The sequence below is a fragment of the Equus caballus genome, chromosome 6 (genome assembly GCF_041296265.1).
Source record: "Equus caballus isolate H_3958 breed thoroughbred chromosome 6, TB-T2T, whole genome shotgun sequence".
Taxonomy (NCBI): Eukaryota; Metazoa; Chordata; class Mammalia; order Perissodactyla; family Equidae; genus Equus; species Equus caballus.
In genome coordinates this window covers 80,885,966-80,901,362 of record NC_091689.1, presented here as the reverse complement: position 1 = coordinate 80,901,362, position 15,397 = coordinate 80,885,966, and the positions used below count along the sequence as shown (strand labels likewise).

General features: G+C 38.4%; 1 protein-coding gene across 8 annotated transcripts in view; it reads left to right on the top strand.

The window, feature by feature from the left end:
• Positions 1-15,397, top strand: part of LIMA1 (LIM domain and actin binding 1) — an 81,271-nt gene that overhangs the window by 49,370 nt on the left and 16,504 nt on the right. For 7 of the 8 annotated variants that reach the window (XM_023643538.2, XM_023643535.2, XM_070271350.1 and 4 more), the window contains 2 exons: positions 11,934-12,018; positions 12,760-12,908. In XM_023643538.2, coding sequence (XP_023499306.2) covers positions 11,934-12,018; positions 12,760-12,908 — 234 coding nt within the window. Of the gene's footprint in view, positions 1-11,933; positions 12,019-12,759; positions 12,909-15,277; positions 15,298-15,397 lie in introns of all 8 variants that reach the window. The other variant, XM_070271354.1, reaches the window with a different exon arrangement.

The window sequence follows — 15,397 nt, the reverse complement described above, 5'->3', positions numbered from 1 at the left end:
CTAGCTGAATCCCTTCTCTTCTTCTCAACTTCCTCATCTGTGCCTTCAACAAATGTTTTCTATCAGCTAAAATCCTCTCCCAGGAAAAATCAATGAAGATAGCCAGACTAGCCTGTAGCCTTTAGGAGTTTTGACTTGCAAATGCCACAGGGTTGCATTTTCCTACAACTGCTAATGAAATTTGATCCTTCGTGTGGATTGCAGACCAGGTCCCCAGAGGGAATTACTTAACTAGAAAATGAGTTACATATGCTGGTGGCTTATAAAACAATCCAAGGGCTGCAGAACTGGTAAATTTTTCCAATTTTCTCATACTTTCCTGCATAGCTGGCTTTGTACATGGGGATGGTTTGTTACAGCAGTCATTATAATGAAATAAACAGATCTGCCGGGAAGCAAAGCTATCGTTTACTCTAGATTCCATCTAGATGGGAAAGCTGAATTTTTAAAGCTAAATATGTGGCCCAAATCCCTACATTTGCGAAGTAATGGTTTGAAGCATTCTTTCTGAGATGAAAATTAGGTAACTCATCCTATAATCCTCAGTTACGTTTGGTGGGGCTTAGTCTCTTCCCTTAACTCAAACTGCGTGCAGCTTTCCTGCCCAGAAAAGTTCTTGAGTGTTTAAGGATCATCTAATTGAGGATGTAGAAAGAATTTTTAAAGTTTTGCAAACCTAGAACCCTTTTCTGTGCATGAGTTTTATCTCTATTTTAACACTGAAACCAGTTGTTGGCAAAAGTTGCAACCACAAAGCAGTTTTGTGACTTTTCTTAAACTCTCATCTCTCTGAATTTTTAGTCCTCTCAGGCCTGCCAACTCCCTCTTTCCCCTTTATGGTCTTAATTAAAAAAAAAAATTTTTTTTTTATGGGAAGAAGAATTTTAAATGGAAGGAAAAAAATGTCAGAAATCCTAAATAGAGAGGAAGGGGCTTTGTTGTGACTCAAAGCGCCATTGTAAGTCTCCTTCTCACAGACCCTGTTAGGGGCAGGACAGCTGATGTCATGCCAGCAGGCACAATGTGGATTCAGTGCAAAAGGCTGGTGCATGTCAAAACTGGCCTAAGGTAGGAAATGACTGGGACTGCAGCAAACAAAAATGCTGATTATGTGTAAGGATCTAGTGAGAGACTTTTTTCTCATAAATGTCTGGTGAGAGATGGGTCAGAACAAACCTATCTCTTTGTGGCCAGTCAGAATGAAGAAAAACCCCTCGTACAAAGAAAGAGCCTACTAGATCTCTGATGGTACTGGGCAGCCTGATTGCTAACAGTGTTGGAAGACGGGGGAGGTTCTAACACTGTCCTGGACTTTTTCGGCACCTTTTTAAACTTCCTGATTAAATAGTCATTTGTCACTTAATGGACTGCTTAGGAAGTGTAAAACACAGCTGCTCTTGTTTTATAGCTGTTTCTAAACATCATTATCCATGTTGGAAATAGTCTAGATTACTTTAAAAAGTTTTGTCTGGTATTTCAATAAAACCGTTAAAAAACCATTTTATCTACTTTAGGTTAAGGAATAACTAATCAGTTTGAAACTAGGTTACTGTTATTGTTACCAAATTTCAGCTTTATCATGGATAACGCTTTAATCAAGGAGTTGCATCATTGGATCTTTGGAAGGAAGCTCTAAGAAATATGGTAGGGACACTAGAATTCCTTTTAGGAGCAAGAGTATACAAGTAGGAATATATACTTCAGAGCTAACAAATTAGTACTTCAGTGAGACAAATGACTATATTAGGTACAAATCATGTGAGTCTTTGGTTCCATAATTGAATTTTAGAGAACTAGATGGAATCTCAACTAATTAGCTAAGCCAGGTCAGGGACCACGGGATAACAGAAATACATGGTCTAATGTCATGTCCTCGGAAATCTTTTTATCAGTTTTTTACAGGGGACACAGTTAAGTGGTTTGAGCTCCACTTTTCTTAGTCTCTCTGCTACTTGTCTGAGATGGTTTCTGTTCTTGTCCTCTTATCTTCCTGATCTCTTCTCTGCGCTCCTGTTTTTTCCTCTCTCCCTGTGTAATCTTATCTCTTTCCATGACTCCAAGAGATGAATTCCCAAAATAGATTCTAATCCTGAACTCTTAACCCAAACTTCAGCTCCATACTTTTCTGGTTGTCTGCAGATCAGACATCTCTGTGAATATCCCTTAGGCATTCAAATTCAAGAAGGCTAAAAAAGAACCCATTATCTTTCCAGCCAAAACCTGCCTTACCCCTGGTGTCCATTAATGCATCATCATTCACCAAATCTCCTAGTCTGTAAAGCTTGGAATCAGTTCTTCCTTCTGCCTGCCTCCTCTTCCCAGTCAATCACTTACTAAGCTATCTAAGTCTGCCCTCTATACCTCTCTCAGGTATGGGCCATTCTATCCTGAACCTCCCCATTGGCCTTTCATTTCTCTCTTCCCATCCATCCTCCACACTGTTGCTATTTATTTTTTTAAACGTAGTTGTAAATTATGTTACTCTCTTGATCAGAAAATTTGATGCCTCAAACTAATCCATATTTAATATTTGGGTTTTCCACAGTCTGAGCGCAGCCTACCTTTCCACTCTCATAGCCAATCTTATACTCAAATCCTGGATTACTCCTCATTCTCTAAAGTATTCATGCCTGTCTCCCAATTGCTACCTTTTGAAATCTCACTCCTTAAGATCTATTAAGACTGTGAGGCCTTACCTCATTTTCTCCCAAATGAATGAACCCTCCTCACTCTCCTGTAGAATTTTCTTTTTACTTCTCTTTGGACACTTATATCATGCTTCCTTTAATAGTTATATATAATTTTGTACCCTTCAGTCTATAATTTCTTTCAAGGTAATGATATTTTCTCCCCCAGTGGTCAGCACAATGACTTGACTCTTAGTGTTTATTTAATAAAAGGAAGAAAAGAAGCTTAGAATTCAACATATAAATAATAAGAGTCAATAAAAGTTATTCTTCACTTATTTTCTACCTTTAGTGAATAGACAGGTTATTCAGTTTAGATGATTTAGTTGAACATGATGGTTCTACTTCCTGTGAGTGAATGAACAGTGGATGAGTTAATGTAACATATCATCATTACTAGGAAAAAGAAACCTCCCAGTGACATATACTGAATGTGGGTCAACATCCCTAACTTCAAGTATATGTTGATCTGGGTTTTAGGTAGCTGAGGTAACTATTCTGGGCATCCTTTTATGATAGCTGATCAACTAGTTATAACCAAAGTTCAGTTATCATCATATTGACATTTGAATCTATAATCTTTAAAAGCCAAGATGTGGTTATTCAAAAACTAAGTAACTCTTTCACGCCCAGGAGTGACCAAGCAATGTAGGGAGCATATGACAGTCTCCTTAAGTCTCAGTTCTTTCTGTTTGGTTCCTAACATATTTGTTTCACACAAATTCTTGAACAGTAGAATAAAGACCAAATATTTGGGTGGTATATTTGTTCCTTCATAACTTATTTAAATTATTGTCTTTTCTTTGGGTGAAGATTGACCCAGTTAGATGTAATGCAAGAAAATAAGGCTGGAATATGGATATCCCTTGATTCTTTTGCACAGGTGCTGACTACTGCTTCTTCCATGCAGTGTTTCCATCTTCTAGGAGAGGAGTTAGGTAATGAAAAGAGGAGGGGCTGGCCTGGTGGTATAGTGGTTAAGTTCGCACATTCCACTTCAGTGGCCCGGGTTTCACCAGTTCGAATCCCAGGTTCGGACCTATGCACGGCTTGTCAAGCCATGCTGTGGCAGGTGTCCTGCATAAAATAGAGGAAGATGGGCAAGGATGTTAGCTCAGGGCCAGTCTTCCTCAGCAAAAAGAGGAGGATTGGCAGCAGGTGTTAGCTCAGGGCTAATCTTCCTCAAAGAAAAGAAAGAAAAGAGGAAAGAGAAGAGAGAATACCTCCTCACCAAAAATCCCTCTTTCCTAAAACACACTCACTTTCTCACTCTTTGGGGACTAACAAAGGATAAGAGATAGTAATGAGAAGGTAATGATAACTTTGTCCATAAGTGAATAGAATTAAAACTGTTTAGAAAAGACATTTTTTTCTTTCTCCCTTTTTTCCCCATTATTCCATGGTATGTTTTAATGCCTCCAGTTATTCATATTTTAATTGTGTTAACTTGCTTTATATTACAAAGATAAAACAGTAGATTCAGCTAAAATAGAAGAATCTAAAGTAAAAGTGGAAGTTTCCTTTGTCCCATCCCACTTTTCACTTGTTAGCTATGTCTCTCCTAAACCCTTGAAATTCCCTTAGAATTTCTGTTCCTCTTATCACCGGGATCATTATACGAATGGCTAGCATCAAAATGCCAACAAAAGCTACACTTGTTAGTATGAGAGTAATACCATCCTTCTTCAACCCGTTCAACATTTTTGTGGTTTTCTTCTTGTAAGTTCCTGGAAGTGACACTTGGTCTTTGTTGAGCTTTGCGTAACAGTGACACCTAACAGTGTATATGTGTTGGTGTAGTGGAGTGAGTCCTTGAGAAGATAAGGCAACCAAGCTAAAGTCTGATCTGTGTTCATCAGAAATTTTAGCCATGGCCAACCCATCCATAATCTGCATCAAAGAAACAATTTATATTTGCCTTCTCAAAGAACGGGTAGGTGTCCATAGGGAATCCCTACATTCTTATAAAATTATCCATGAGATTTTATTTTCTCCTCTTTGATTAATAACTACATGTGTTCCTTTATCTTCTTAATGTTATCTTCATAAGAGTTTTCTTATGCTTTCTTAATATCTTTAATAAAATTATTTGGAATTATATTCCTAGAAGAAGACAGTTCTGAGGATGTTCATAATTGGTATTAATTGCATATTTTTCAGTCATAATTTTATTTATTTTATTTTATTTTTTTAAGATTTTATTTTTTTCCTTTTTCTCCCCAAAGCCCCCTGGTATATAGTTGTATATTCTTCGTTGTGGGTCCTTCTAGTTGTGGCATGTGGGATGCTGCCTCAGCGTGGTTTGATGAGCAGTGCCATGTCCGCGCCCAGGATTCGAACCAACGAAACACTGGGCCGCCTGCAGCGGAGCGCGCGAACTTAACCACTCGGCCACGGAGCCAGCCCCAAGTCATAATTTTAACATGGACTTAGGAAGTAAAGGGATTTGAATAACTGTCACATCACTGTGGAGTCTGATATAGTCATCCTAATGTAGAAGAGTATATCTTTAATTTGCTTATCAGTGAATCATAAATCTTGAGTTGACCCAACATTAAGGCTCCAGTAGATACATTGGTAATGCTTTAAATATGGATAACTAGTTTTATTAAATAAACACAAGAATTATCTTTTTCTGTCAATGCGGTCTTTCTCATATATCCTATTAAAACTAATTTTTTGCTGCTTATTATATTCACCTATAGTTTATAGCTTCTTCTGTAATTTCAAAATGTAAATAAGACTGCTCTGAGACTTATTTTGACTGATTTCTTTCTATAGAGGATCATTTCTTGTAAAGACCTCATACCAGTATAAATTGTTTTATTTACCTTTGGTTAGTAACTCTTCGGTCTTTTGTAGTCAGATAATAATGGATCCAGGTGTAAAGATGCCACTCGAGGACTTCTGATTTTTCTCACTGTTAGAGGTTGTCCTTGATGTGCCAGCTGGAGACCTGTCATCCCTTTTCTGCTTACTTTCATGCCAACTACTTACTGGTTTCTAGCCCGTTTCATTACAATAAAACATGTTGGAAAGTAATGTCAGGGTTCTAGGAACATTCTCTAATCAATGTTGTCTACATTAAAGTTTGGAGGGGCCAGAAAGTCTTCATTTACCCCCCAAATATCACCACCTTTGTCTTCGTGCTATTGGACTCACTCCTGGATTAGACAACATAGGTGTGTATCCAGCTGAATATATTAGTCGGTTCCTCTAGCTGTCTAACTCATCGATGAGTTACAATGAGCGAGAAATCTCTATCAAGATCGAGAAATCTCTATCAAGATCGTTGACATAAATCCTGGAACTATAAAGGACTGTAAGAGATACTTAATCCAGCTTACTGCCCTCAGGCAGTTAGGATATTAAAATCCCTGTTGTACAGATGGAAACAGCTGAGATCAGAGAAGTTAATTTATATGCCCAATGTCATGTGGCTAATTAATATCAGAACAAGGACTGAAATTGTGTAGTACCCCTTCCACCATATAACGCTATCTTCATGGATATTATAATAGTTGTTTATTGGATAAAAACAACTGGCCATGGCCTTACATATCTTTGAAATCTAAGGAAACCGCGAAAAATTTAGAACATATCAACAGCTGTATTCTCAAAGACTTTAGCTCTCTATCTTCCCTCTTCCCACATTTTATAGTCTTGTAACAGTATATAAAACATCAGGGCAATGAAGAGAAGAAATACATTGGAATGCAAGAAATTTGTACTAAAACTCTTGACTTAGAAACGTAAGGATTTGGGAGGTTTGTTTTTCTTACGTGAATTAAATAGTCATCTGAAAAATCTCACACACACAGAGTAAACCAGAAGAAAAAGCCAAGTAAACTGGGGAAAAAAGAGCAATCTCCACCAGTTGTGCACAGTGATATCCTTACCATTGAATAATTAGTTTTTACATGGTTTTGCTCACTGTGTGCTGTTTTGTTTGCTTTATCTTTTGTTTGGTCTTTTTTATACTGACCTACCTGTGTATCTTCCTAATTTATGTAGTTACCCTTTTGTGGCAATATGGCATTTCATTATATGGTTTAATCATTCCCCAGTAATTAGATTATTTCTAGCCTCATAAAAAAACTCTTGAGTGTCTTGGCAGAAACATTTTGTTTTTAGTTGTTTTTGGAGGGCTATGTCACTGAAGTGATGGTATCATGGTCAAAAGATATAATTCATTAAACATTTTTCTTACATATTTTCAGTTTGTTCTCAAAGATTATACTATTTTAACACACCAGTAGCACAACTAAAGACGTATTTAATTCCCGAGAACCTCATCAGCATTTGGTTTGATCATTTTTATCTGTTTATATTAATTTAATAAATACGAAGTATCACCTCTCCTTCCTTTTTTTCCTAGTTGTAAGAGTAAAACATAGTTTTTGTAGAACACTTAGAAATACAGAAAATGTAGAGAAATCCCACCAGCTGGAAATAAATCCTCCTTCTGTGTGTATTGTTTTACTTAAATGAGTTCTATTTTCTCTAAGAGGGTCTCTGGAGAAGGAAATGTTTCTCTCTTAATTCTTTAAGAAATTAAGGCCAGGTTTTGTCTACACCCTATGATCCCCATGCATAGTTCAGCAAAGTCCTGTTTTTCCCTAAAAGTCATCCTCCCGCCACCTTTGACTTTGGAGAGATGAGAGAGTCTGAAGGAAGGTTAAAGTTGAAATGTTGGAGGAAGTGGCTAAGAGAGATGGGAGGCTTTCAGTAAATTACAGTGTTGAGAATCAACTTTTAAAGAGAATTTTTCTTGAAAATATGAGTCCAGGCGGCAGGAAATCCTGCTTTTTCCTTGTCATTTGAGACCTAACTTACTCTATTTCTTTAAAAAATTTGCCAGAGAAAAGAAATTCTATGGACTACTGACTAAAAGCCCCAAAGTCTTATTTTCTTATTAGTACACGTTTATAGATTCACAGAGAATATTTAAGAGACGTTCACACTAATGAGAGTTACTGCTGTCAGCTGACAGGAAGGAGGACTTGTGGGGGTGGAGTGAGGCCAAGCCTTAGGAAATTCCAGAAAGTCTTGAAGTGTCTTGTCTTTTCTCTCTTTTCTTAACAGATTTTGATGATTAAGGCTCCCTTAGGCATTTGAGTAAAAAGGGCTGAAATGTGATAAAAATGTATTATAGGAGAGTATTTCCGTACCAGAATCCTGGTTTTTTTCTTTCTCTGCTGCTCTGCTTCCTTGAGAAATGGTGGAGGAAACCCCTCCTTCTTCCTGTACCTCAGAATACCACTTGGAAAATGAGGATCATAACGTTTTTTGGAAATGCGTTTGAGAGCTTGTTATTCTTAATGTTTGAGTGGTTTGGAGGTGAAAAGGTATTGAAAGAAATGCTTAGTGCTTCGCCTGGGATCTCGTTAAAAACCGTCTCATCTCAGAGCTGTGTTCCTCCTCAGAACCAGTGTCAGTGTCATTTTAATTTCCAGAAACCTTTCTCTCTCTTTTTCTCTAAGACCAAATAGCTTTGCACATTCACTTCTTTAGCACTTGAAAGAAGATAATTCATAATATTGATACCCTCATGGACCAGAAGGTTTTTGTTTTGTTTTGTTTTGTTTTGTTTAAAAAGGGGCTGTTACTTTATTTTACCCAAAGGTTTAAATAAAAAGCAAAGATGAGAAATTTTATGCATCTAAAACCAAAGAACTCCTCTGCCCTGGCAGGGCATACGTTCTGGTTCTAAATGATCTTGCTGCTAGTAACACCAGTGCAGGGACCTCACAGGTGAGGACAAGTACAGACAGAAAACTGAACTCTGCAGATTGTGGCATGCAGAGCCCCTTCCCTTCTGGTTAAAAAAAAAAAAAAAAAAGTGTATTTCTAGGGTTTCCACCTTCTTGAGCCCTAAAAATTCTAATTCTTATAGTGATCATCTAACAGTGCAGCAGCTTTTGGAACAAATCTTTGGAGTTTCCTTTACTTTAATAATCAGCAAGTAAGAAATGTTTTGAAAACAAAAAAATGTCGATGAAAAGTACCCTGCCAAACTTATGTTTTCGCTTTGGCTAGTGATCTTTATTTCCAGGTGGGGGTTGCTCCTGGAGCAAGAATGTGTTGCCGCATGCAAGTCATGGGCATGTGGCTGATGTTGGTGCAGCTGACCTGAGTGTGATGTGGCAGGGTTAGAGCTGCTACAGCTTATTTTGGTTTTTATTAAAAACAGATCCAGTTAATAATGTAAATAGCAAAGCTGACTGGCGATAAATTATATTAAATATATTGAATTTGCAAGAAAATATATTCTTATTTGTATGGTACAAGCAAACCAGTCCTTGGCTCTGATTTCTGAAGTAGTATGTTTTCTATCTCCAAGACGGGGGGGGGGGGGGGGGGGGGGGGGGGGGGGGGAGGGGGGGGGAGGAAGAGACTTGAAAAAGTGATAGTTCACTATCTTAAATTTTACTGTTGAGTTGCTTAGTCCTTTAAACTTAAAAGTTTATAATTATTTACTAATGTTGAATTCAAAAGGGTGCTAAATCTTTTACCCTTATCTCCTGTCATACTGGCTTTCAGATATCTTTCCTACTTAGGTTATATGGAAATAGAGATTTGAATGATAGGATCTGGTTGAAGGCTCTCGTTACAAGCTGAATAAAAGTGACAAACTCTCTGTACTCTGCCTGGGAACATTCTGCGACACTAAGTAGCTTTCTCTTAAGTTACTTTTCCAGACTTAAAAATTGTAATTTGTAACTTTAAAGATCTACTCTAGATATGAGAGATATAAATGTAGTAATTTACAGAAATTACAAAATACTTTATTCAAAAAATCTGTATGGTCTACTTTTCTTTTCTTCTTCTTTTTTCTTTTTTTGAGGAAGATTGGCCCTGAGCTAACATCTGCCACCAATCCTCTTTTTGCTGAGGAAGACTGGCCCTGAGCTGACATCTGTGCCCGTCTTCCTCTATTTTGTATGTGGGATGCCTACCACAGAGTGGCTTAATGAGCTGTGCGTAGGCGCACGCCTGGGATCTGAATTGGCAAACTGGGGGCTGCCGAAGTGGAGCATGCAAACTTAACCATTATGCCACCAGGCTGGCCTGTGGTCCACTTTTCTATTAAAAAATAAACTTAAAACATGGTCTCTGCCTTCAATAAGATTCTAGTCCAGTAGAGGCACCCACAGCAATTTGATAAGCGTTGTAATGGCAGTGTGACTAGGTACTTTAGGAACAGAGGAAGGACTACTTAGATTTATGTAGGAGAGGTAGTGCGGACTTTGCACAGGGAATATTTCTTAGCTTACACTGTCTTTTTTTTTTTTTTTGTAAAGATTTTATTTTTTTACTTTTTCTCCCCAAAGCCCCCTGGTACATAGTTGTACATTCTTCGTTGTGGGTCCTTCCAGTTGTGACATGTGGGACGCCGCCCCAGCGTGGCTTGATGAGCAGCGCCATGTCCGTGCCCAGGACTCGAACCAACGAAACACTGGGCTGCCTGCAGCAGAGCACGCGAACCTAACCACTCAGGCATGGGGTCAGCCCCTACACTAAGTCTTGAAGAAACAGGGATTTGCTACACAACAGAAGGATAAAAAGGGGTAATCCCGAGTGGAGGGGAACTCATTTACAAGATCATAGACCTCACAGTTTGCTTTTTCCCAGAGTAAGGGAGGAGAGGAGGAAGAGACTACCCAGAGAGGGTAGGGAGGGACCAGATCTAGAACAGCTCTTCTGTGACATACTAAGCACTTTAGATTTCATTCAAGGAGTGATTAGGAATCCTTGAAGAATTTTGAACGAGAAAGTAACATAGATTTATATCTTGGGATAATTACTTTTTTTTTTGCCATTTGTTCTTACTTTAATGTCCCAAAGATCCTGTTTGTTCATGATTATATACATTAATAAAATGTATATATATTTTTTTTTTTTTGAGGAAGATTAGCCGTGAGCTAACTGCACCAATCTTCCTCTTTTTGCTGAGGAAGCCTGTCCCTGAGCTAACATCCATGCCCATCTTCCTCTACTTTATATGTGGGACGCCTACCACAGCATGGTTTGATGAGCGGTGCCATGTCTGCACCCAGGATCTGAACCGGCGAACCCCGGGCTGCCAAAGTGGAATGTGCGAACTTAACCGCTGCGCCACCGGGCTGGCCTCATAAAATATATATTTTTAAATTAAAAAATAGATGGTAGTGGGGGCTGGCCCCGTGGCCGAGTGGTTAAGTTCGCGTGCTCCGCTGCAGGTGGCCCAGTGTTTCATTGGTTCGAATCCTGGGTGCGGACATGGCACTGCTCATCAAACCACGCTGAGGCGGCGTCCCACATGCCACAACTAGAAGGACCCACAACGAAGAATATACAACTATGTACTGGGGGGCTTTGGGGAGAAAAAGGAAAAAAAAATAAAATCTTAAAAAAAAAATAGATGGTAGTGCACAAATTTAAATTTATCAGATTCTTGTGTTTGTAGGCCACAAAGCAGTAGCAATAATAAAAATAGCCAGCATGTCTGTGGTGAAGTTTCTATTTTTATGCATTCCAACCATTAGTAATAAAAACAAATTTCAATCAACCATATTAGAAAAAAGACTATATCATATTTCTATTCTCTCTGTAGAAAATGATACTACAAAATTGTCATATTTAGAAAGGATCAAAGAATATGCTTCTAAAAATGAAACAAAGGTATTATCTGGGTGTATTTGACACAATGAATAACAATAGTGCTGTTTTGGGGGATAATTACTTTGTGTTACTTGGGGTGATGGCAGCATCATAGAGACTTGATTGGAAGGCATAGAAGAACCAATGAGAAAGGTAATTCAATAGTCCAGGAAAAAGATGATGAAGACATGTATCAAGGTAGCCACAGCAGGGATAAAGTGGGACGGAGAAGGGAAATAGCAGATATTGCCATCAGAGCTTGGCAATTTGGGAACATGTCATTGTCACTGGGGACATGAGGATTCCTCTCCAATGACTGTTTAAGTTACAAGGTTTTCTGGTTAAGTTGGTTAGGCAGTGATCATTAGCAGAGAGCATTACCTATATAGAGTTACTTATTTTTCCCTGGGCACCTGTGAATATGTAGTGCTTGATATTTATAATACTAAAAACACATTCTGTGCAATATAAAAACTAACATAAAGTCTCATCACTTCTGGATTTTGTTTATAAAGGAGATTTGCAGGCCTCCTTTTTGAACATTGCATCCAGATTTCCCATCTTCTATCCAAAGCTTATTTCTGGGTTTTGTTTTCCAAACAGGTTCTTGGGACCAAAAGCCGAAGTGCGGTTGGAAGGAGGATCTCTGAAAACAGCTATTCTCTGGACGATTTGGAAGTAGGTCCAGGTAAGCAGAGAGTTCCACGTGTGTGAAGTTCTCTAGGAAATACTCATTAGTAGCAGTACCTTTTGGCCTCAAAGCCAATGCTTCTAAAGGAAGAGTGGCACAAATTAAAAAGAAGTCTGTTAGATACAAGCCATTCCCAAGTGTCATTGCTCTCTGCAAATAGCTTCTCTGTGTTTTCAATCCGTCCTTGTCAATGGTAACCTGGGTAACCAAGGGATACCTCTGCGGGACTACAAGGGAAGTACCACCAACAGTTTTGCCTCCACAGTCATCTGGGGCTGGAGGGCTCCCATGGATGGGCGGTATCCCCAGTCACGATTTTAGTTATCCTGTATTACCAGTGGTAACATAACACCTTGAAAGCAGAATTATTGTGTTTTGCAGGGGGCATATACAAGCACTTCACAGAAAATAAAATGAACCAACAGGAAAATCATCAGCCTCCTAGTAATCAAAGAAAGGCAAACTAAAGTGGCATTGAGATCTAATTTTTTCACATCTTAAATAAGCCAGAAATTTTAAATATACAATACTCAGTTATGGCAAGGGTTCTCATTTTAATGTTGGGAAAGTTAATGAATATTACCTTATAAATAACAGTTATATTCCTGATTTCCTTCTTTGTAGTTTTAATAGAAGAAATTGATTACATTTGATTACAGTAGCCCAAAATTTAGAATCTAGAACCCGTTCCAGTCACATCTTACCTTCTAATAAAGCACGTTGTTTGCATGCTTCCAGGTCAGTTGTCATCTTCTGCATTCAACTCAGAGAAAAGCGAGAGTAGGCGAAATCTGGAGTTCCCACGCCTGTCAGACACCTCTATAAAGGATCGAATGGCCAAGTACCAGGCAGCTGTGTCCAAACAAAGCAGTTCCACCAACTATACAGTATGTGTCCTGCATCATTCATTCATTCACTCATCCAGCCAGTGGTCACTGACTGTGGAACCAGAAATGTCTCCCGGACCCTGGCCTGTGAGCTCTGGCTCCTTTCCTGGTCCCCAGCCATTCTCCTTTCATAGAAGTCCTACCCTAGCTTCATTCGTAATCCTTACCATGTCCTAATCCTGACTTTGCTTTCCTCATTCCCACCCGTCTCGTTTTTTTGTGATGTTCCCATGCAGTAATGTCATTGAGAGTTTTCCTATCTCTTCTACTTATTATTTTTGTTTTTGAGGGAAGAAAGGCAGAATACTGGAAAGAAATATCAGATATATTCAACATTAATGTGGGGTGGGGTTTTCTTTGCAATTTTTTATGGATATATAATTCACATGACATCAAATCACCATTGTAAAGTATGCAATTCAGTGATTTTTAGTATATTCACAAGGTTGTGCAACCATCACTACTGTCTAATTTCAGAACATTTCCCTCACACAAAAAGAAACCCCATACGTGTGCGGTCACTCCCAAGTCCCCACTTTCTGTCTTGATGGATTTGTCGATTCTGGACATTTCATATAAATGAAATCATATACTATATGGTCTACTTAATCTTTACGTCTTATGATGTAATGATTTTTTAAAGAAATAGAATAGTGGATAAGAAAAGGAGGGAGAAATGACAGGAAGATGATGTCATGCTCACTAAGCACAAAGATTTGGTATTCTCAATAGAATGGAGGATCATTCCATTTTATACTTTCCTGGGTTTAACTGGCAGGTTGACACTACAGAACTGCTTTGAATTGAATTTACAATTGAATTGAAGTTACATCTTAAAAGCCATTTATTTGTATGTACACATGCATATGTACACATACATATATATGTATCTTTCAAACATTTGTTCATTCTAAGATTTCAAATCACACATTAATCTCTTGATGTCCTATTTTTTAACAAAGTTGGAAGAATAGTAATGAATTTTATTTGTTCCCAGGCATACTGGGACTGGTGCCTAATAGAAGTCATAATGTGTATTCCAGGAGTTGATCCTGCTTTCCCCCACATTATTAAGTGTGCATTCTCTGGTTATTGGCGGCCTACGTCTCTGGGCAATGAATAATTTCATCTTGATTTTTAAAATTTTTTTCTTTCTTTTTTTTTTTTTTTTTTGTGAGGAAGATTGGGTCTGAGCTAACATCTATGCCAATCTTCCTCTACTTTATGTGGGATGCCTCTACAGCGAGGCTTGATAAGTGGTGATAGGTCCATGCCTGGGATTCGAACCTGCGAACTCCAGGCTGCTGAAGCAGAGTGCTCAAACGTAACCACTGCACCACTGGGCCAGCTCCTCATCTTGTTTTTTCACTATACTTTTAAGAAGAGATGATGTGTATAAATCAATAGCGAAGTGCACAAGCTCATTATTTACTGTGATTGTGAAAAATTAGCAAATTTAGGCTTTTCTTAGAAGGCAGATTAGAAGATACAGCAAATAGGTAATCTGTGGAGCTTAATTCTTTCTTGTTACAGGATTTTGCTGCTTCTCGGTGCCCTCTTGCTGTAACCATTCTGACCAGGTGACTCTCCTAAGTGGAAAAACCTGTTCAGTGACCCTTTTTTTAAACTCCTAATGGAGTTTCTGCATTGCAGTTCTGCTCTGTAAATTTTCAGAGTTGAAAAGTCTTTAGGAATTCTTGTAAAAAGTACGTTTTTATCTCATCCCAAAAGAATTTCTCAGGCCCCTTACAAGAGAGTGGTTGTAATAAGGCACACACTTTCTGGCAGTGATTCTAGAGGCTGGGCTTTGAGTTGGGGTCAGAAATGAGTTGTTGGGCTGTACTGTTGTCTTCTGCAGTGCTGGCTGCCAGCTCCTCCTCATAGACGCACCTCTGGAGCTGTGTGCCTTAATCTGGAACTCCACACCTGAATAATAAATCTGTCACACTCATACTCTCTTCGTTGGCCCTGTGGCCGTAAATTACTAGTTTCCACCCCATGCCTAAAGAATCACAGAGAACAGAAAGGCATTAGTTTACTAGCAGACTAAAGGTAGGAAATGGCCATATTCATCTACCTCTGTATTGACTTTGGATCTAGTAGATAAAGTTAATTTTAACATTTGACCCCAAGTGTTCTTTGCAAGGAAAAAATGTGATTATGCTTCCTCCTTATGACAGTATTAATGCCTGCTTTTTTGTGTTGAGGCTCTGTTATGAGAAGTAGAATAGGTATGTTTTTAGTGCAATGTATGAATTTTATGCGAAAACCATGTTTTTGAATGTCTCACCAAAAATAGTTGTTTTATGATATCATTAAATATAATTTCAGTTTTTATATGTATACATCATCCCTGTCTCTCTTTCCAGGCCGGGCATTTATATATATGGTCAGTATATTTTCTTAATTATTGGCACTTGGCATCTCCTTTCCCCTGCTCCAGAATGGTCTTTTCTGATAAAACTCACAAGCTTTGCATTCCCACAAGC